The 22,449-nt window shown below is 39.3% G+C and overlaps 3 protein-coding genes across 3 annotated transcripts; all 3 read left to right on the top strand.

The window, feature by feature from the left end:
- Nucleotides 1–3,139: 3,139 nt before the first annotated feature.
- On the top strand, nucleotides 3,140–7,598 carry LOC121782562 (DEAD-box ATP-dependent RNA helicase 15). The gene is made up of 12 exons (XM_042180447.1): nucleotides 3,140–3,291; nucleotides 3,421–3,558; nucleotides 3,970–4,070; nucleotides 4,465–4,637; nucleotides 4,744–4,975; nucleotides 5,058–5,176; nucleotides 5,715–5,771; nucleotides 5,849–6,033; nucleotides 6,263–6,407; nucleotides 6,521–6,604; nucleotides 6,682–6,745; nucleotides 7,242–7,598. The coding sequence occupies exons 2-12, from the start codon at nucleotides 3,443–3,445 to the stop codon at nucleotides 7,250–7,252; spliced, it is 1,287 nt and encodes a 428-aa protein (XP_042036381.1). The 5' UTR covers nucleotides 3,140–3,291; nucleotides 3,421–3,442; the 3' UTR covers nucleotides 7,253–7,598.
- A 370-nt stretch (nucleotides 7,599–7,968) lies between these two features.
- On the top strand, nucleotides 7,969–10,073 carry LOC121781608 (probable L-type lectin-domain containing receptor kinase S.5). The gene is made up of 3 exons (XM_042179335.1): nucleotides 7,969–8,356; nucleotides 8,431–9,138; nucleotides 9,235–10,073. The coding sequence occupies exons 1-3, from the start codon at nucleotides 7,969–7,971 to the stop codon at nucleotides 10,071–10,073; spliced, it is 1,935 nt and encodes a 644-aa protein (XP_042035269.1).
- Nucleotides 10,074–12,731: 2,658 nt separating this feature from the next.
- Nucleotides 12,732–14,147, top strand: LOC121782769 (probable sugar phosphate/phosphate translocator At2g25520). Its single transcript, XM_042180715.1, has one exon. The coding sequence runs from the start codon at nucleotides 12,851–12,853 to the stop codon at nucleotides 13,898–13,900; it is 1,050 nt and encodes a 349-aa protein (XP_042036649.1). The 5' UTR covers nucleotides 12,732–12,850; the 3' UTR covers nucleotides 13,901–14,147.
- Nucleotides 14,148–22,449: the final 8,302 nt, after the last annotated feature.

Genomic DNA, 22,449 nt, shown 5'->3' on the forward strand with positions numbered 1-22,449 from the left:
TATAACGAGGGGGTGAGGCTGAGGGATGAGACGGTGACGACAGTATTGGAAGATCTCTGGAAGAATTGGGAGAATTCAAGCCAGAGAAAGGACATTAATATGAGGATTGGTTGAAGAGGTTGAAGAAGGAGAGGGCGACAGTATTGGAAGATGGTGATGAAGGTGCGGAGCGCGTGGAGGAAACGCGAGAGGTAGTAGATATAGGACCAGAAGACGCGGCCGGAGGGGTGCATGCCGAGGGGGAAGCAGAGGAGCCACTCAAAGGGGGTGGTGAGGGAGCGGGAGCGCCGTCGCTTGTTGCGGATCTCGGCAGCGGCGGAGAGAGGATCCCAGCAAAGATGGTGGCCGAGAGGAGCACCATAGAGAGGGAATGGAGGGCGAGGGTGATGGGACAGAACCAATTTTGTGTTTTTTCATTCTCTTCTGCATTGATGGGTTTTAGATTTTGCGATTTCTTTTTCGTCTCCGATTTTGAGGTTTCAGACGGTGGTGATGTAGATGGAAAGAGGAAAAAATAAAGGAGCCAGCAACGCTGTCGCCGGACTACGATTCGCTGGCTCAGCTACAAGAGCGGTGGCGGCAGAAGCAGCAGGAAGAACAAGAACGACCATGTCCAGCCCCACGTTTGGGCGTGGCTCCACCGGAAGGCGACGATAGATGGTGCTCCAATAGTTAATAGGTTAGACTGTTAGCAAGGGCCATCCTCTGCGACACCGGAACGCAGGTTCTCGTCGTTCACCGAAGATCCCTTCAATTTGCTTTTCTCCAACGCATGGAAGGTGGACGCCGTGGCAGAGGTGGTGAGGGAGGTTGGATTAATTAAATATTAGACATTAATATAACATAGTTATTAACTTAATACGGTCAAAATGTAATTAAAATTCGTTGACTGTTAATATTTAACAGTTTCATCAAATTCAGATAAAATGTGACCCATTTTTATATGTAAGGGACCGAATAATTTAAAAGATAATGTTTTGGATCAAAATCGTAAAATTACAATATATTAAGGACCAAAATGAGCCTTTAGAGCATCTCCAATGGCGGACGTCCGGTCGGACGTCCGTGACGGGCGACCGGGACGTCCGCCATTGTGGCGTCGAAGGTCGGATACGGACGTCCCGTGAGGACGTCGCGTGTCCTCGGACGTGCGGGCGACGGGCGGGCGGACGTCCGCCACTGTGGACTGGGTCGGACGTCCGGTAATTAATTTTTTTTAAACTCTATATATACGACTCGTTGAACTTCATTTCATTCGCACCACTTGTGTTAACAAGTTTCTCTCTTCTTTTACTACATATTTCATTTCTACTTAATGGAGAAGGATATGAACTCCCCTGCCACGAGCGAGTCGCAGACTCCGGCGTTTCCCATCGACCTGGAGAGAAACGTTAGCGGAAATGCGACAACAGTTCCGATAATGTCGGGGATGGGTGGAATGGGTGGGATGATGTCCCCTTATATGTACAATTGGATGGGTGGGATGGGTGGTATGATGCCCAGGGCTGCGGGGATGGGGGCATGACCCCAAATATGATGATGCCGGGGATGGGGATGGGGATGGGGGGCATGACCCCAAATATGATGATGCCGGGGCCGGGGATGGGGATGGGGGGCATGACCCCAAATATGATGGGGATGGGTGGGATGATGCCGGGGGAGGGGGTGGCAGGGGCCCACAAGCGGACGATGTCTATCGGCCAGTTATCGATATGACTGATACCCCCTCCACTTATGTTCCGGAGACTCAGTTCACCAGCTTGGAAACTTTCTCTTTAGAGGAGTTGGGGCTATCTCCAGTCAGGGAGACTCCAGGCAGGGGGAAGGGACGTGGCAAGGGCAAGGGGAAAGCCCCGGGCTCTTCCTCGCGAACGGTGGCAGAGAAGGAGGATGAGGATGAGACGAGAAAGAGGACGGTATGGAGCCCGTGGGAAAATGTCACGCTTGCGAAGGCTTGGGTTTCAGTAGTCGAGGATCCCTATGTCGGTGCCAACCAACATATTGACAGACTGTGGTATCGCATCGCTGAAGCCTACCACACACACAAACCGGCTGGGGCGAAGCGTCGCGTTCCCGAACAGTGCCGGAAACAGTGGGAGCAGTTGAGGCCTAAGCTTAGTCGATTTGCGGCCTCTACCAAAACAATCTCTGCCAGGCAAGCAGCGGTATGTCCGAGGAGGATGTCCGGAACCGTGCCTTTGCTCAGTACCCCGACAGAGCCTTGAAGTTCAAACAATTCGATCAGTGGGAGGCCTTTCTCGTGGTGAAGGATTCCCCAAAGTTTTGTGGGGGAGTCGAATCGGGCTGGGCGAAGCGGACGAAGATCAACGCTTCTGGTGAATACAGCAGCAGTGCTGGTTCGCACGAGCTCCCAGAAGCCGACGAAGTGTCCCCGCTACCTCAATCAGACTCTCGCCGTCGTCGTCGCCCGGTTGGGCAAAAGGCTGCGCAGCGGAGGGCTAGGGGAAGCAGCAGCGGGTCATTCGAGGTCCAATCGGAGGCCCCTGCTCCCCCAGAAGATATCGAACGACTCGCCCGCGCGCAGTTAACGACTAGCTTGGTCCGGACCATGCATAGGTGGCATAGCACGACAGATCCTGTGTACAAAAGGATGTTGAAGGATGTCATCGATGGATGTCGGCGCGATTTGGGCATGCCACCCATTGGAGATGATGGCGCCGAGATTAGCGGCGGGGACGGCGGGGGCGGCACGGGCGACGGCGAGGGCGGCACGGACGACGAGGAGTGAGCCGAGTCAAAAATTTTATTATGTAATTTTTTCTTTTTTATTATGTAATTTTTTTCTTTTTTTTATGTAATTTTTTTTTAATGAAGCATTTGCAATTTTCTTGTATTCTGTGTCAAAATTATAATTCCGTTACGTATATTTGTGAATTTGTGATTTTTTTAATTGCGGGAAGTCTTAGTGGGAAGGGCGATGGGAAGGGCGGATTGTGAAGGGGATGTCCTAGTGACGTGGCAGTGGGATGAGAAGTCCTAGTGACGTGGCAGAAGGTATTTTTGGGATGTCCTAGTGGATGTCCGAGTGGGACATCCGACCACTGGAGATGCTCTTAGTGTAATCGATAAAATAATTGAATTGCATCTATCGCAACAGCCCAAGGGCAGATCGGTCAAAACCAATATACCCTCATTGCCAAACCCTATCTTTCTATCGCTCTCCAAATATCTCATTTCGCTTCCGCATATTTCTTAACATTCTTCTCTGCAGAAATCGGAATTCTAACCGTAGCATCTCTCAACCGCGCATCCCTAATTCGATTCACCCAGGTTTATATAAACCCTAATTTTTCAGCACATGCCTCTTCAAGTGTGTGTGTGTGTGTGTTTCGAGCTGTGTATGGATTTATTTGCTGAATAAAGTGGCGAAAGATTTAATTTTTGTTCTTCGATCTGTAGCTTCAAGCAGCACCAGCAAAAAATGGGCGAGACGAAGGAGATCGAAGCCTACGAGGAGGAGCTTCTCGACTACGAGGAAGAGGAGGAGAAAGCACCTGATTCCGTCGGTGCCAAGGTCAACGGCGAGTCCGTGAAGAAGTGAGTTACATGATTCTGAAGAGATTTTATAATTCATTTTCTCTTGCTGAGTAATTGTGGCCTCAGTCCCTTTTTTTGCTCGTTTTGAGTTATCTTGTGTTTTTTTCTCTAAAATTTGCGTTTATTATATGTTTGTTAAACTGTTTAGCTGTTTGAGGCATTTGCTTGGAGTAAGATTTATGACAGAGAGACGATGTTGATTAGCCTAGCCTATTTGAACTCATGGAGTAGCTGCTTTTTAGTTATTGTGCTGGAATTTGGGTATTTTTGCAAATCAATTTTGCTAATCACGAGATGGGAGGGCTTCTTCTATGAATCTAGGATGTGGTTACACTACTAAACATGCTCTATCAATTGGGACTATATATCTATGCAGGTGTTAACTTGCATTATTTTCTATTCTGTGTACAGGGGATATGTGGGGATCCACAGTTCAGGATTCAGGGACTTCCTCTTGAAGCCAGAGCTTTTACGTGCTATTGTCGACTCGGGATTTGAGCACCCGTCAGAAGGCAAGATGCATTTTTTGTGTTTGGGAAACTATGTGGTCAATCTCACTTATGTTCAAGATGTTCTGACTGGAAATGAGAGTTTATGTTCTATAGTTTGTATAAGTATTGGGCATGTTAAAAGTTAGTAAAACATTGAGGACCTTATAAATGAAGGCATTTTTCTAACCCTTTTTTTCTGAAAATCTCTTGGTCTTGTTTATTATACATGCATCTTAGGCTTTTGTATACCTGCCTGCCTCTTTATGTATTGAAAAGAGACTTACAATTGTTTGGGGATGATATATGTTTCAGGTAAATCATTATTATCACTCTACCTCGGAGAAGTTGCATGGTAAAAACTTTTTTAATTGAAACTGAGGCTTCCTTGGATCAAATTTCTTTGGTTCTTCGCCAGTTCAACATGAGTGTATTCCTCAAGCTATTCTTGGAATGGATGTTATCTGCCAAGCCAAATCTGGTATGGGGAAAACTGCTGTATTTGTGCTTTCAACATTACAGCAGATTGAACCAATTGCAGGCCAAGTTGCTGCGCTTGTCCTGTGTCATACAAGGGAATTAGCTTACCAGGCATGTTCCTCTAGATCACAGTGGATTATATACTATAGTACTTTGTTATTTTGTGGATTGTTTGGTGGCCCATATTCCTTACACAAACCTTTTCTTTGGCTTGCAGATTTGTCATGAGTTTGAAAGATTCAGCACATATTTACCAGATATCAAGGTAGCTGTTTTCTATGGCGGTGTCAACGTGAAAATACACAAGGATCTTCTGAAAAATGAATGTCCTCACATTGTTGTTGGAACTCCTGGAAGAATACTTGCTCTGTCTAGGGACAAGGAACTTTCTCTGAAAAACGTGAGGCATTTCATACTGGATGAGTGCGACAAGATGCTCGAGTCTCTTGGTAAGCCTTTGTCATGACAGCCACCTTATTTCTTCATGACTACTGAAAGGAAATTCTCTTAACCTCTTTAATTCGACACTAGATATGCGGAGGGATGTGCAGGAGATCTTCAAAATGACCCCTCATGACAAGCAAGTTATGATGTTTTCAGCTACTCTCAGCAAGGAGATTCGACCCATTTGCAAGAAATTCATGCAAGATGTAATGTCCTGTGACCAGTCCTTGAATTTTAGACATCTACCATGTTTCCTGTTCCCCAAAAATTCTGCTGTGGGAACTATGAATGCAATGTCTGATGTGCTGTATGCTTAAGCATGTCGTGCTAATCTATCCACTGACACGAAGTGACGGTTCGTTTCAAAGATTTAATAGGTTGGCATAAAAGGTGGCCGAGTTCCATAGACACTGTTCTCATTGTTGCTACTGTTTTACTTGTCATTCGGGATTCATCCCTTTTTTCTTCTTTTTTCATCTTCTTCTTATAGATCCCCTTTACAGGGGGATATTAAAGGGAATGGGGGTTCAGAGTGAAATTCATGTTACATAGCTCATGAATTCCATAATAGTTGTTTGAACAGTCGTGACATTCAGTTGTGAAGTATCAGCAAGGAAATGAGTCTGATGGCCGGCCCAGAACCTCAAATCAGACCTTTTTTATCATCCTTCATTTCATACTGGATACCATAGCTTCTGATGGATCCTACCTAATATGCTTTACGGTGACATTTCTTCGTTTCAGCCAATGGAAATATATGTAGATGATGAAGCCAAGTTGACCCTGCATGGTCTTGTACAGGTTTGAATTCAATTTTCCTAGAGCTGTATGTGGACTTCTAAATTATTATTTGCTTACTTGGTGGCTCTTCATGGCAGCACTACATCAAATTGAGTGAGCTGGAGAAAAATCGGAAGTTGAATGATCTGCTGGATGCCTTAGATTTCAATCAAGTGGTCATATTTGTCAAAAGTGTCACCCGTGCTGCAGAGCTGAATAAATTGCTTGTGGAGTGTAACTTCCCATCTATATGCATTCACTCTGGCATGTCCCAGGAAGAAAGGTTTGTGCTCTCTATTGCCAGAGTGCTTTCTTTTGACTTGCCTTCACTTTCGATTTGATGTATAGATTTTGTTTTAGATGCTTTATTGTACTCTTCAGATTTTATCGTCTATGATCAGGGATTGTACTGTGTTAAAAGATTTATTGGAAAGACATTAACAACTAAGAGGCACATGTCAAGTTTATGTTCTTTGGAGCAAAAGACAATGTTTTGACATTTGAGAGTGCAGATTAACTCGGTACAAGAGTTTCAAAGAAGGCCATAAGAGGATTTTGGTAGCTACAGATTTAGTTGGTAGAGGAATCGACATAGAGCGAGTTAACATTGTGATCAACTACGATATGCCGGATTCTGCAGACACTTATCTACACAGGGTACACTATATTCTTTCGTCCTTTTGCTTCGTTTGTCCCTTCATAGTCAATATATTGTCCATTGATTTTGAATCATTAATGTTGGTTTCCCCATTTCTGCTTTCAAATTTTAGGTTGGTAGAGCTGGAAGGTTTGGCACCAAAGGGCTTGCTATAACATTTGTTGCATCCGCATCTGATTCGGATGTTCTCAATCAAGTTAGTATTTTGATGCCTATTTATCTAGAAAGTATTTCTTTTGGCTGCTATCGTTCCAAGCTTATTGTGTATTGCAGGTTCAGGAGAGGTTTGAAGTTGATATTAAGGAGCTTCCTGAGCAAATTGATACATCGACATATAGTAAGTTTTGGCCACTGTCTTCTCCTCCCCCTGCCCCCGTGTCCCTTATTGAAACTAAAACATTTTTAAATTTGAGGGGCTTCTCAGCAAGCAGCCTGTTACTTCTAAGGCACTTGTCTAAGTGACTGAGATTATAGTCAGCAAGTAGACAGTTTGTTTTGGGTGATTAGATAGATAGATAGATAGGCTAGTCGACCTTTTACTTTGACAGCCTGTCTAATTTTAAACTTGTTTGATCAGTTAATCTTTCAAATGCTCAACCATATGTTTCTAGTAGTGCAAAGCAAATCTGCTATGTTCCTAATGCCAATGACTGGATTTTATGTAAATCTTATAAAGCTGCTGATTATTGGTTCTGTTTGTTATCTTCTTTCCCCCTTCCCCAAACAACCTTTTAACTTTATGGGTGCTAATTGATTGGGATGGACTTAATTTGTGCATTCTCTGAGTACTGTATGTTCTGTAACTGACACAAAGGTCTCTCTCTCTTTTGCAGTGCCGTCCTAAGAAGAGCCCACGCTCAATAATCCAGATACCTGCTACGGTATATATGAGCAAGTGGACGTCATCTTCTAGTTTTTCAATTCCCTTGACTATCTAAGATCGTTGGTTAGAATAGTCAGACAGTGTGCTATGTGTTGCTGGACCCATCCAGCTTCCTCGCAGGCCTGTTGCCTTGCCGAGAGAAATTATATAAGCTTTATCTGTGAAATCGTTTTGAACGACCAAAATGTGTACTTAAATTTAGTCAGGTAGACTGTTATCCTGTGTATTTTGCAGCAGAGCTCTACATATTAATCCCACAGATACATGCTATTGGTGATCATAGTTATTTTTTCCTTTTAGTGGATAATTTGTGTGATTTTACTTTCTTGTATTATGCTTGAAATATTTAAACTTTGATGTGTGGGAAGTTGATAAGAATTTACAGCGACGGCTTTATATCATGTGCTTTGATTGCAATTTTGTTACTTTGAGAGGGTAACTACGGATTTGAAGATTTGATTGGGTCCAAATCTAGTGAATTCTTCTTCTTGTTTTCATGTTTTGAAACATAAACAAACGAGATTCAAGAATCTTACATAGTAACAAGAGTTTGACTACGCTAATCATACTTGTTGGTAAACGACGCCATAACCTTCAATTAATAAGATTATGATTAGCTTCTCCCCTCTATTTATCAACACAATATTGTCACAAATCTCTTTAAGTCAAACATAACAATGCTGTTAATTCCACTTCTCGTTTTGCTAATCCATCTAGTTTCTTGTATCTTAGTTGGATCCCAAAACTTCACCTTCCCATCGTTTGATTCGTCAAGTTGTGAAAACAGAGGCAATTTGATATGTTTGGGATCAGTAAGTTGTGCCAACGGAAGCCTAACCATCACCCCGGAAGGGGCGGAAGAGACGAGCCTTGTGGGACGGGTTCTATTCCGTTACCCTATTCTTGCATGGCCGTCATCCTTCTCCACCACCTTCACCATCAGAATCACGTCGGGTTCAAAGGTATCCGGTGATGGGATGGCGTTCATCATCGCGCAGGATGACAAGCCATCGCCACCGGATAGCTACGGCTCCTACATAGGCCTCATGGATCCTTCAACAGAAGGTTGGTTAATTTGTTAGGCCCTTTTTTCGTTATCTCACAAAATGTTTACTACTAACTTTTTTTTGCAAGTTCAGGTTTTTTCCGCCAACTAGCTGTGGAGTTCGACACCTACAAGAACCCTCGAGACATAGACAAGAACCACATCGCCATCGACACCATTGATGTCGAGCATCCGGTGGCTGTAAGAAGCCTAAATGATGTAGGGATTGATCTCAAGAGTGGGAGAAACATTAGAATCAAGATCGAATACGATGGACTCAAAAAAATACTTCAAGTACACGTGGCGTATGCAGACGAACCTATGGTGAGCTTCTTGAAGCATAAGATCGCCATGGAAGACACCGTTCCACAGCAAGCCTACGTGGGCTTCACTGGCTCAACCGGCCATATATCCGAAACTCACCTGATTCTTGATTGGAATTTCACTTTGTATGCATTGCCAGAAGACTCCCTGAATCAAGGAATTGGTGGTAACAAGCCTACAACAATATTGCACATTCTAATCCCAACTCTTGTGGTGCTAGCACTTGCTGCTATCCTAATCTTGGCTGCTGCTAGGAGGAGACGTAACGCGAGGCGCGAGGGGTGGAGAGACATTCAAAAGTTGGCCAGGAATGCAGCCAATGCTCCTAAATTCTTCACATACAAGCAGCTGGAAAAGGCTACTCGCGGCCTTAGCAAAGAAAATCTGCTCGGAATAGGCGGATTCGGAAGTGTTTACAAAGGCGTTTTGCCTGATTCTACCATTGCTGTCAAAAAGATCAATGCAACTTCAAGCCAAGGTAGTTGTTTTCTTGAATTTGTTATGTTACTATTTATGGTAGTTATCGATTATCATCGATCATGAAGATCCGTTGTTTCGTCTACTACTGTTGCAGGGGAGAAGGAGTACTTAGCTGAGATTTGCACGATAGGGCGTTTGAGGCATAAGAACTTGGTGCAGCTACTAGGGTGGTGCCACGATCGTAAACAGCTACTACTCGTGTACGAATACATGCCAAACGGGAGCCTGGACCGTTACATAGGCAAAGAGTTTCTAAATTGGGAAACTAGGTTCAAGATTCTATCAGGGCTTGCCTCTGTTTTGTTGTACCTTCATGAGGAGTGTGACAATCTTGTGGTCCATAGAGATGTGAAGCCAAACAATGTGATGCTTGATTCCAACTACAATGCTCATCTAGGTGACTTTGGCCTAGCAAGATTGCTCGGAGACGATGCTTTTGTGATGACCATGGTTGCTGGAACGATAGGCTATTTGGCGCCCGAGGTCAGCTACACTGGCCGGGCCACCCCTGAGTCGGACGTCTACAGCTTTGGGATGGTGGTGCTCGAGGTGGTGTGCGGGAGGAGGTCGAGGGGTGTGATGGAGGAGTTTAGTTTGGTGGATGCTGTGTGGGGTTTGCACGAGAAGGGCACGTTGGTCTCGTGTGTGGATCAGGCGTTGAGGGGACGGTGCGACGAGGAGCAAGTGAGGAGGAGTTTGGTTGCGGGGTTGGCTTGTTTGAACCCTAATCAAATGGAGAGGCCTAAGATGAGGAAAGTGGTCCAAGTTTTTCTCAATGGGGACGAGCCGTTGATGGAGGTGCCCTTGGCAAGGCCGACCGAGGTTTGCTTGTCGTTGCCATCTTCCTCGGCCGAGCTCGGGTGCTTTAGGGTTTCCGGTGGAGGTTCGCCCGACGAAATCACAATACTGTATGATGGATGCTATACCAAGTGAATTACTATTTGACTACATTGTGAATAATACTAAAAGTTTGATTTACAATTTATGAAATAAATGCAAAAGATTTTGAATAAAACAATTTAATTATGCGTTTGCCGGGAGTCCTAACTGTTGGACTACAAACGCTTGCTTGTTAAATTTAATTGTATTTATATAAATATTATTTATCAAATGTTGTATGTTGAAATACTTTAATTGAGCCAATTGTATATTGGTAATCTAATGTGATTAGGCTTTTTTTATATGGTTTGGAGTTTATGGAGCTGTCCTAACCCATTTATTTTAATGGACATCAAACTTTTTTTCACTTTTTACTTATTCTTTGACACACAATGAAGAAATGAATAAAAGTAGACTTTGATGTTTTCAAAGCAAATTCATTACAAGTTAGACAAATTCCATTTGGACTTAATCTTTGAGTGGGCAAATGGGGGAAGCCGATAAGAGGTCAAATTTATTAATTATCATCCACCAAAGTGGTAGTGACAGGGAGTTTTATATATACTATTCCAATCCTTAAATGTATTGGAAAGAATTAATAACTTTTAAGACATTACGTGCTTCTAAGCCTAACATTTGATGGTTAATTGATCACATGAGATAAGAGAGAAGGATAAAAATAATATGAAATGTTATTTTGATAGAGCCATTTCAACTTACTACTATTTGATAATAAACCTTATTCCCAAAATAAGCTCATTTGTTTCTTTCGCCCCTTTCAAATTATGCTCTCAAGTAGTAGTATCCAGAGAAGGTGAAATCAAATTTAAAATATAGTCATTAGTCATGTACAATAATGGTGCTACAACCTTCTTTATTTTCATTTAAATATGATAAAATTCGTGGTCAAAGAATTAAAAAGAAACTGACAACCATTTTAATTTTATATTGGCCTATTTCAACCACCCCTTTTTCTGTCCTCTCTCAATTGGTTAATTTCTAATGCCAGCTAATGAAAAACCTACTCTTTTTTATATCCCTCAGTCCCGGACTACTCGCACATTTCCTTTTCGGCACGGAGATTAAGGAATGAATGTATAGCAAAGTCAACAATTGCGGCTGTAGGTGATAATTTTTACTAAAAATGGAAAGAGTGCAAATAACTTGGGACGCCCAGAAAGGAAATAAGTGCAAGTAGTCCGGGACGGAGGGAGTAGTAGATAAAATGAATCTATAGTTCTAATAAAAAACCATATATGCAATAATAAAAATCATTTTTCAACTCTTTTCAACGATCCTATTTGTCTCCTTGTTCCTACATGATTTTTCAAATTGTGACAGCAAATTAACGAGCTCGATTTCATATAATTATTTCCATAATCTTTTAAAATTGTGGGCCTTGGTAATCTGTTGTTCCTTCTTAAATAATCTTACTTTAAATCATATTCGACGACTTTAATTAACAATAAAAAGCATAATATATGTAATTAAAACGCACAGTTTACACGATTTTTGTGATCATTTTGAATAAATCACTTGCGATGAACTTAATCATAAAATGTATATATGACGATGAAGCCCAATTTAATTAGTGTAAGAGTTAATAGTAAAACATATAAACACCACAATTACGATTTACGAGTTTGGTGTATTTTGGTAAATAAATGTAGAATTAAATGTGGTGTTGGAAATGAAAAAAAATAAGTGGATGATGGCAGGCAAACCTTATTAACATCTGCAGAAATTCATACTACACATTACGCAACTGCAAACTCTCCTAAATTGCCTTTTTGTCTTCGATTCACTTACATGTGAATCCTATTTTTTAATTAATTTTTGTTGTCATCAACCATGTGAATCCTCCCCATGAAAATCCTACTTCCTCATCTCCTTTTACTACTAATTTTTTTCATTAATAATCAATTTTTATTTAAAACACAATTACATTCTACTAGTAGTAGTATGGGAGTATAACACTATTTACAAAAATAAGATCAATGAAAATAGAAAAAAACAACGACTTCATTAATTTTATGGGATGTGATTCTACTGAAATTTCAATAGGCCCATCACACCTTTACGTGCCCACATCTAGATCATATTTATTCTTCGTACAGGAATACCTACATCTAATTCAAGATGATAACATTCTTAACGTGCCCACATCTAGATCATATTTATTCTTCGTACAGGAATCCCTGCATCCAATTCAACATGATAACATTCTTGAGTGACACGAGATTTTAGGAAATATATGTAGATTGAGGGAGTATATTTTAATAAAGAGACTGCATATACTGTTCACGTCTTAATAGTATTTGCCAAAAATTCATGAATGTAACATTATTATGAAAAAAAAGTCTTTTAACGGTTCATGATAACATTTACTTTTCAACTAAAAATCCCATCCCAACTCACCAAAACCCAAGTTTCAATCCAAATTTCCTGTCCTTTTTAATTTATGAAAATCCTTTATACCCCAAAAAACAAAATTTCTTTGAGCGACCATAATTTTTGTATAGTACTAGCATTTAATTTAATAAATAAACGAGTTTGTAAAATTCATTTGGAAAATACAATTTACACAGATATAATCCATATTCTCCATAAAAATAACACAAAATTTAGCTTGATTTAGAATAAAATATTGATATAGATCTCTCTCCTAATGAAATCACAAATATACCCTGAAAACTCTTCTAAAAATCCCTAATTTCAACCCAATTTGAAAACCCATTCGAATCTGAGCTGACCTAGTCTCACTCTCTCTCTCTAGAAAGTTATCCCCCAAATCTCGACCGCCACCGCCACCGCCACCGCCACCGGAAGCAATGGGGAAAGGCGGCGCCCTCTCCGACGGCGTGGTGAAGAAGATCATGCTCTCCTACATGTACGTGGCGATCTGGATCTTCCTCTCGTTCACCGTCATCGTCTACAACAAGTACATCCTGGATCGGAAGTTGTACAATTGGCCCTTCCCCATATCCCTCACCATGATCCACATGGCCTTCTGCTCCTCCCTCGCCTTCGCCGCCGTCCGCGTCTTCCGCTTAGTCGAGCCCGCCGCCCTCTCCCGCCGCGTCTACCTCTCCTCCGTCGTCCCCATCGGCGCCCTCTACGCCCTCTCCCTCTGGCTCTCCAATTCCGCCTACATCTACCTCTCCGTCTCCTTCATCCAGATGCTCAAAGCCCTAATGCCCGTCGCCGTCTACTCCATCGGAATCCTCCTCAAAAAGGACGCCTACAAGTCCACCACCATGTCCAACATGCTCGCCATCTCCGTCGGCGTCGCAATCGCCGCCTACGGCGAGGCGAAGTACGATTCCTGGGGAGTGTTCCTCCAATTAGGCGCCGTCGTGTTCGAGGCGACGCGGCTGGTCATGATCCAAATCCTCCTCACCTCCAAAGGAATCAATCTCAACCCAATCACGTCTCTCTACTACGTCGCCCCCAGCTGCTTCCTCTTCCTCTCGATCCCGTGGCTAATCGTCGAATTCCCCTTGCTGAGGCAGCAAACCGCCGCCTTCCACTTCGATTTCCTCATCTTCGGCACCAATTGCCTCTGCGCCTTCGCGCTGAATCTCGCGGTGTTCCTCCTCGTCGGGAAGACCTCCGCATTAACCATGAATGTCGCCGGAGTTGTCAAGGATTGGCTGCTGATCGCATTCTCGTGGTCGGTGATTAAGGATACTGTGACGCCGGTGAATCTGATCGGATATGGATTGGCGTTTATGGGAGTCGCCTACTACAATCACTCGAAATTTCAGGCGCTGAAGGCGAAGGAGGCGCAGAAGAAGCCGGCGGCGGCGGCGGATGAGGAAGCGGCGAAGCTGATAACGGAGAGAGAAGGGGATGGGAAGAAGGGAGATTCGCAGGCTTGATTTGGGGATTTTATGTAAATTAGGTTTACCGATTAGCAGAGGTTTTGTTGCAATAAATGTGATGAAGAAGAAATTTGGGGATTCAAGGCAAGATTGAATCTGGTAAATTTTGCTTGAATTTCCCATATTTTTCTTTCTTTTTTACAACCCCATTTATATGTAACATTTACTGGCACAAAAAATTCCCCCCTATTTTCATGTAATTTTCACCATTTTGTTTCATATTTCCAAATTTGTTCTATTTCTATTTGCAGTTTGCTAGTTCGATTATTGAATTATTAAGGACGTGTTCCCTGTTCAAGAAATTAGCAGAATTGATCCCAATTCTATGCATTTTATCGTGTTCAGTTTGCATTATATATTTTTTGGTGGCCCTAGAAAAATGCTGTGGCCCGCACTGTTCATCAGAATTACACATGATACATTTCTCTCTAAAAGGGTGGTTTTTAAATTAGTGATCTTTATTATAATCAAGAATTGAGTGTATGATTACTTTTTTAACCCTTTCTCTTTCAGTTCCCCTTATTCCCCTTTCTCTTTCATATGGGCTTTTTTGTCCTCACACACTCTTGCGGCTCTTAAAGCTGCGTTCATTTCTTGCAATGTGAACACATATGCCCAATTTCAATTCAGTGGGCCATACCCACGTAAATCAGACCATGTTTTATTTCTCTTCATTCCCTAACAAGGAAAGTGAACACGTCCTAAGAGTAACTGAGTAATTGTTTCCATTTTGTTGGTCCCGTTGCTTTGATGCTTATACTATTTGTTTGAGGGTTTGTAATTTTAGGCCTGGAATTTTGGGCTAAGATCAAATTTATAAAGAGTGAACTACATAAAAAAGTCTCTACGTTTTCATTTGTGACACTGCAGGCCTCTAACAAAAAAAATATCGCCAGACAACCTTAACCTTAAATATAATCACATATCGTGTTTTTTCTGACTATATTGCCCTTAAGTCCTAAAAGGGCATTCCGGTCATTTCAGTGAACATTCTGACAGTAGCGGCCTGCTGCATGCTGCTACTTCTACTGTTCCTGACACAAGTGATGGTTGTGTTAGCGATTGGACATATTGTGTTCACATCGTATTTTAATATGTTTCTGTAAAAGTATTTGATGTGTTTTGCAAAAATGAAATGATGTGGAGTATTTTTCAATTCTGATGTCTCTTAGCTTAAAAAAATTGTGGAAAAACATTATGTTTAATAATGTTTGCAATTGTCCTACAAATAAATATTTAGGTATACATATAATGTATTGTTGATATTGTGCATACATGTCTTGATTTAATTATGTGATTAAGTATGTGTTGATTAAGATTCTAAATATGAAAATTAAAATGAATATATAAACTCACATGTTGGTTCATCACATCATATACCACATTTAATCCAAATCAAAGTATATCAGTGTATGGTACAACCACAACTAATACTTAGATTTAATATAAAATTTTCAGCTGATTTTGAAGTAGCAAGAATAATCAATGGCAGTGGCAAATGATGGTGGAGTAACGTTGGCTGACCAATGGCACAACAAAAGCCACGCAGATTCCGATTCTTCTAGAGGAATTCATCTCATTTCTCCCGAGACTACAATTACACGAAACTAAACAAACTGATTTTTCTTAACTGAATCGCCACAAAGCGAAGAGACCAACATTTCAAGGGAAGAAACCCACAGCTCCGCTGTATACCATTCCAGGGAGAGAGAATGTTGTCCCGACCCCCCGCACATCTACATCGGACCGCCGTCTCCAAAATATTATACCGCTGGGTTTAATAAATTTTTTAAGATTGAATCTTATAAAAATTATTCAGCTATATAGATAGGATTCATTATTTAATTTCAATAAAACGTCACATAATAGTAATACTGATTGACTTAGAAGTATTGTTTTTCCATTTATAAAAAATTAATTTCAATAATCCAAAATCTGAAAATAAGGTAATTGCTCTACAATTCTCTTAACTCGACACAAAAAGGGTGATTTGACAAAAGTGTCTGGCTAATGTCTGCAAGTCTAGTAGGTGTGTGCAGAGTAGGCCTGCAAGTTGCGGTAATATGACTGAAATGCCCTTCAAGAATATGTGATTATTCTGTTGTGATTAATTTCAAGGCATTTGGGTATTTTGGTCCGAAAATTGGCTACAAATACAAGATATGTGATTATGTTTAAGGTTAGAGTCTTGTGGCGATATTTTTTTGTTAGGGGTCTACAGTGTCACAAATGGAAACGTTATAGACTTTTTATGTAGTTCACTCATTTATAAAATGTGTTATATAGTACTCCCCCTGTCCACGAGAATATGCATTCTTTTCTTTTTAGTCTGTCCTACAAGAATATGCAATTTTTAATTTTGAAAACTCTTTTCACTCTAATGAGATGAGACTCATTCTCCGCTAACAATACTTTAATTACTTTTTTCTCTCTATCTCTTTCTTACTTTATCAATTTTGCATTAAATCATGTGCTTAATCCAAAGTGCATATTCTTTGGGGACGAAGGGAGTATGTATTATGCGTTGAAATATAAAGACAAGATACCACTCTCTAGTCTCTCCGTTCCAAAAGAATATGTATTTTGAGTTCGACACAAATTTTATAGCAAAATTAGTAAAATAGAAGAGATGTAGAGAGAAAAAAGTAATTAAAATACTGTTAGTGGAGAATGAGTTTCATATTATTAGAGATAAAAGAATTTCAAAAATTTAAAAAGTGCATATTTTTATGAGACGGACTAAAAAGAAAATAATATATATTCTTATGCTCTAATTTAGTCACTCAAAATGAAATCAACGATGGGTTTTAACTTTTAGCTCCTATATTAACCACCAATGTAAATGAAATCAACAATGGGTTTTAGCCCTTATATCGTCAACCAATTTAGCTATAAATAAAGGATGGGTTTTGGCTCTTATATTATCCACCAATTTAACTATAAACAAAGGATGTTCCTGAAATTATAAATTTTGAACAAATTTCAATATTTTCCATTAACTTAAAAATTAGCCTCAAATATTACTCTCTTCATCCTATAATAGATGTCACACTTTCCTTTTTAGTTTGTTCCACAAAAAATATCACATTTCCTTTTCTAAAAAAAGTTATCTCTCAAATTAATATAAATATATTATTTTCTCTCACCATCTAACACACAAAACAACATCTCCTAAAATCTCGTGCCATTTTTCCAACTATGTCATCTATTATGGGACGGAGATAGGCATGCACAAACCAAACCAGACCGGCGGTTAACCGCCGGTTCATAAACCGGAACCGGCGCGGCGGTTTCAAACCGCCGGACGGTTCGAGGGTTCACACGGTCCGGTTCAGGTTCAACGAAATATGGAACCGGAACCGCCGGTTTAATTAAAATAAAAAAAATATTTTATTTATAAAAGTTGATTTTTATATTTTAAAAACAATTTTTACAAATAAATTAATACGAGAAATAAATAATAGCCCATATATATTTGATGGACTTTGAATTCTATGAGACCATTCTTGGTTATTTCTCTTTTATAGAGACATCCTTGAATGTTTATGTTTCACTTTCAATGTGGGACAAAATATGTTGAAATATTTTCTTTTATAACTACATGTTTAGATCATTCATTCATTTTTTTCCAACGTATGATACAAAACTTTCTTTTGTCTTCTACTTTTCTTCATTTTTTGTATAATATATATAAAAAATATTATTATTTGAATATATTCTTGATTGATAAAAATAAAAAATTATTGAGAAATATGATTTGTATATAGAAAAATAATTATTTGTATAATAGTTATCATTAGATTTATACAATTTGTATTATAGTTATTCTTTTAATGTGTACAATAGTATTTATTAGTTAACATATACATAAATTTAAACTAAAGCAAATCGATAATGATAAAGAACTACTGAATAATAGTTTACGTAATAATATTTGTTGTTAAATTATAATTATAATAATAGAAGATAGAGTACTAATATAGACAAAGAATGATGTGAGATCTATCATATAGTTATAAATAATGACTTTTATCCCACATTGAAAGAAAGAGTAACACATCCACGAATGTGTAACTATAAAAGAGAATAATTCAATACACTCTCTTCCAAATTAAAGCCTCAAATCCAACTTTATCTATTGACATTTTAAAAATCAAAAGGTCCAACTTAAAGTATTGTTTATTAATTTTTATAAGTAAATCGTAATCGTTATAAGTTGTAGTAACTTTTAGTCTTGTTCAAATTTATTATCAATAAAATTGCAATTTTCAACTTATTGTTTGAATTTTATCTATGCACATTTTATACATAATAAAGGCTAAAAAGATTAAAAAAATAATCAATTGCTCATACTTAAAGTTAAACCTTTTGATTTTTAAAATATCAATACTTAATGTTGGACTTGAGCATTTAAATTGAAAGAGAGTGTATTGGATTATTCTCTTTTATAGTACACATTCTTGGATGTGTTATTCTTTCTTTCAATGTGGGATAAAAGTCATTATTTTTATCTATATGACAGATCTCTCATCATTCTTTGTCTATATTAGTACTCTATCTTCTATTATTATAATTCAACAACAAATATTATTACATGAACTATTATTCATTAGTTCTTTATCATTATCGATTTGCTTATGTTTATAATTTATGTTTATGTTAACTAATAAATACTATTATAAACATTAAAAGAATAATTATTATACAAATTGTATAAACCTAACGATAACTATTATACAAATAAATATTTTTCTATACACAAATCATATTTCTCAATAATTGTTTATTTTTATCTATCAAGAATATATTCAAATAATAATTTTGTTTATATATATTATACAAAAAATGAAGAAAAGTGTAAGACAAAATAAAGTTTTGTATCTCACATAGGAAAAAGATGAATGGATGATCTAAACATGTAGTTATAAAAGAAATTACTTCAACATATTTTGTCCCACATTGAAAGTGAAACATAAAACATTTAAGGTTGTCTCTATAAATGAGAAAATCAAGAATGGTTTTATAGAATTCATAAGCAATATATATATATAGGGAGATGATCAAAACAAGTATGTGTTTAAACCCAGAAATGCGACCCAAATCTTGGCCATAGGATTAGATGATCTAATGGTCAATAATTAATCAAAAACACGGAAGGTCATAATTAAGCAGTTTTAGGTCATATTATAAGATTTGAGTTTAATGTAATGTTGAGATCATTTTAGGTCATGCTTTGTTAGTATGACCTACACATAAACTAACAATGACCTAAACATGTCCTACGCATGATATTGTTCTGCGTTTCTGTATTTAAATCTAGTTTTGCATAGATTAAAACACTATATATATATATATATATATATATATATATATATATATATATATAAAGTGAACTGCCGAACCGGCGTTTTGAACCGTCGCCAGAACCGGTGGTTTTTTGAACCGGAACCACAGGAACCCTTGGCGGTCCGGTTCAGGTTCATGTAAATGTTGAACTGTGAACTGCCGGTTCCGAACCGGAACCGGCAGTTTTTGAACCGTGTGCACACCTAGACGGAGGGAGTATAATCTTTATTTTTTGTTTGTTATTTCCTATATAGACTCAAATTAGATATTTTCAGCAAAAGTTTATGTACATATGCAACTATAAAATGTTTATGATATTTTAGATCACTTTTAGGTTCGCGACAAGTAGAATAGAAAGTCATATAGTATAAAGCTATGTTGATTTAGTTATGACAAGTAGGATACAAAATCCATGTACGTTAGTCGAATATGGTAACCAAGCCGTCGTGGAAATATCAAACATAATACTCCCTCCGTCCACGAAAAATAGGACATATTGTGAATGGAACGAGTTTTAATGTGGGATTGGTAAAGTAAGAAAGAAGGGAAAAAAGTAAGAAAGAAGTAGTGTTAGTGGAATGTGGGTCCATATTATTAGTAAGTGAGATGGGAAAAAATTAAGAGAGAAGTTGTTGAAAACTTTCATTTTTTAAATGTGCTCTATTTTTCGTGGACGGGGGAGTATACGGTTTGTGATACTTTAGACCAAATTTAAAATTCATAAAAATAATATCAGAATTTGGCCAAATTTATGATTTAAGGAACTTAAATTCCTATAAATAATTATTAAAAATTATAGTACTCCCTCCGGTCCATAGTACATGTCACACTTTTCTTTTTAGTTTGTCTCACAAAAGATGTCACATTCCTCTTTCGGAAAAAGTTCCCTCTCACATCAATTATAAAAGAATGAATTGCATGAAACATCCATAACTTTTGTGTTTGTTACACCGATGACCCCTAACAAAAAAAATATCACCACAGGGGTCTAACAAAACATACAATCACAAACCAGGTATTTTCGGACGATAATACCCATAGGCCCTTAAAGGGCATTCTCGTCTAATTGCACCTGCATGTCTGACGCCGCCTCTGCATGCTCTGCAACATCCACTGTGCTGACATCCTACTAATGATATGACACAAAATGTCATGTCTTCTCTCTTCTCTCCTCTCCCCTTCCCTCGAAACAATGCAGACGGTTGGCCTCCTACACGCCACCTATTTGATGTACTTGCATTGTAATTTTATCAAAATTAAAACACTTCTCCTTCTCTTCCCTCCAATTTCAATTTCTTCTTTTCACTCTCTCATCTCACTCCACTCCACTCCATTTTCGCTCCATTTTCAGAGGTTTCCAGTCGCCATTTTAATCGATGCCACCGAAACGAAACCGAACTGGTGGTTCCTCTGGAGCGTCCTTATCCCGGAGTTCTTCACGGCGGAAAACACAACCGCCACCACCACCTCCGCCAGCGGCCGCACCTAGACACGTACCGGAGGTAATCGATGTAGACCCAGAAACATGGGACATGATCCTGACTTGGATTTCTTTGTCCCATCAACTGAATACAGTGAGTTTAATTTCAAAATTTCACAAAACATTCACTAGAAATTCCACCAAACAAGAGATTCATTCTGTGATTTAGGGTTCCGTAATTGAAAATTTTGGGAATTTCTTTTGATGTCGCAGAATTTGGTTTTCTAATTTTGTCATTGTATGTATTTTTGGGTTTAATTTTGATATTTTTTTGTTAACCCTAACAGAGGAGGAACCCGAGAAGTTTTCAGTTACTTTTCATCATGGTGGTGCGATCTTTGAAATCAATAAACAGAAGAAGTATTGTGGGGGTCGTTTGACATTTTTCAACTTTTGCAACGTAAACCAGTTTCAACTGTTGGATGTGTCAAGTATGGTAGTCAGATTGAAGTGTAAGAGGCAGACAGTTTGCGAGTTTGATTATTGTCATCCGAAGTATAGTCATGAGTGTACGGAAATTGAAATAGGAGGCCCGCTGATGCCCCTTACTGAGGAATCACATCTGACTGGTTTTCTTGAAGTGGCGGCAACTAGCACAAAGCTAGTTCACATATACGTCGTCGAGATTACGCCGGCGGCCGCCTTATTGAAGAATCGAAAGGAAGAAGCGAATGAGTTTCTCAAATTTTGTAAAGCTTGTAAAAAATCCGCAGTGGTCATTGAAGAGATTGACGAGCTTCATGTAATTTTGCCGAAGCCTCCTAAACGGAAAAGGAAGAGACGGCAGCAGGAGCAGGGGAAGCCATTGATGATTGAGTAGTACCCTAAGGATGTCGAGTTCGAAGAGTATCTTACCAAAAGTTTAGAAGGCGTCTGTCGGCAAAGGAAAAAGGACGATTAGGACGAGGAGGTAGCCCGTAAGAATTTGATGGACGCATTTGAATCATGTAGTAGTAAACAAGGAGCAAACCCGAAGCTGTTGTGGTTGAGGTTGAAGAGAATGATGCAGTAGTTGTTGGATAAGGAGACGTCCATGCATGCGTGCCAGAGGTAGAGAATTATGTAGTAGTTGTCTGTGATTTATGACTTACAACATTGGGTGTTCTTGTAATTTATGCTTTATGTTTTGTCTACTGTAGGATGTCCCAATCCCAATACCGTCATCAGTTCTTACCCAATCATTTCCTACGCCAACGAGTCAATCAATTCTTACCGAATCTGTATCAGATGTACAACCTGATGTTGAAGCCATAGAAGAATAAGTTAGAGTAGTTGAAGGAGATGCCCACGAATGTGTGGCAGAGGTTACTACACAACTTTGAACTACGTTTGTGATTTATGTTTTATGTTTGGTATTCGTTTGTGATTTATCTTTGTCGATTGTAGGTTGTACTTCCAAGGCCGCCATTATCAGATGAACATCCAATTCGAAGTCCCCCGACGGAGCAATCAATTCCTACGCCTTCACCTGCATATCCACAGACCAAGTTTCTGACTCAGTGGAAGAGCCAAGTGCAGTTGAAGATAATGTGTACCAACCGACCATGGAGTTTTCAGAGGAACCTCAGTGTCAACCGTAGTTGGAAGTTCCCATCATCAAGGACATTACGGATGAAATGTTAATGTCAGGATTTGAACGTGATGTGCAAGATGGAGCTCCAACGGCAGAAGTATCTGAAGCGCCGGAAGTACCACCTGCTATACCGGAAGTACATGATGC

Source organism: Salvia splendens, chromosome 20 (assembly GCF_004379255.2).
Source record: "Salvia splendens isolate huo1 chromosome 20, SspV2, whole genome shotgun sequence".
Taxonomy (NCBI): Eukaryota; Viridiplantae; Streptophyta; class Magnoliopsida; order Lamiales; family Lamiaceae; genus Salvia; species Salvia splendens.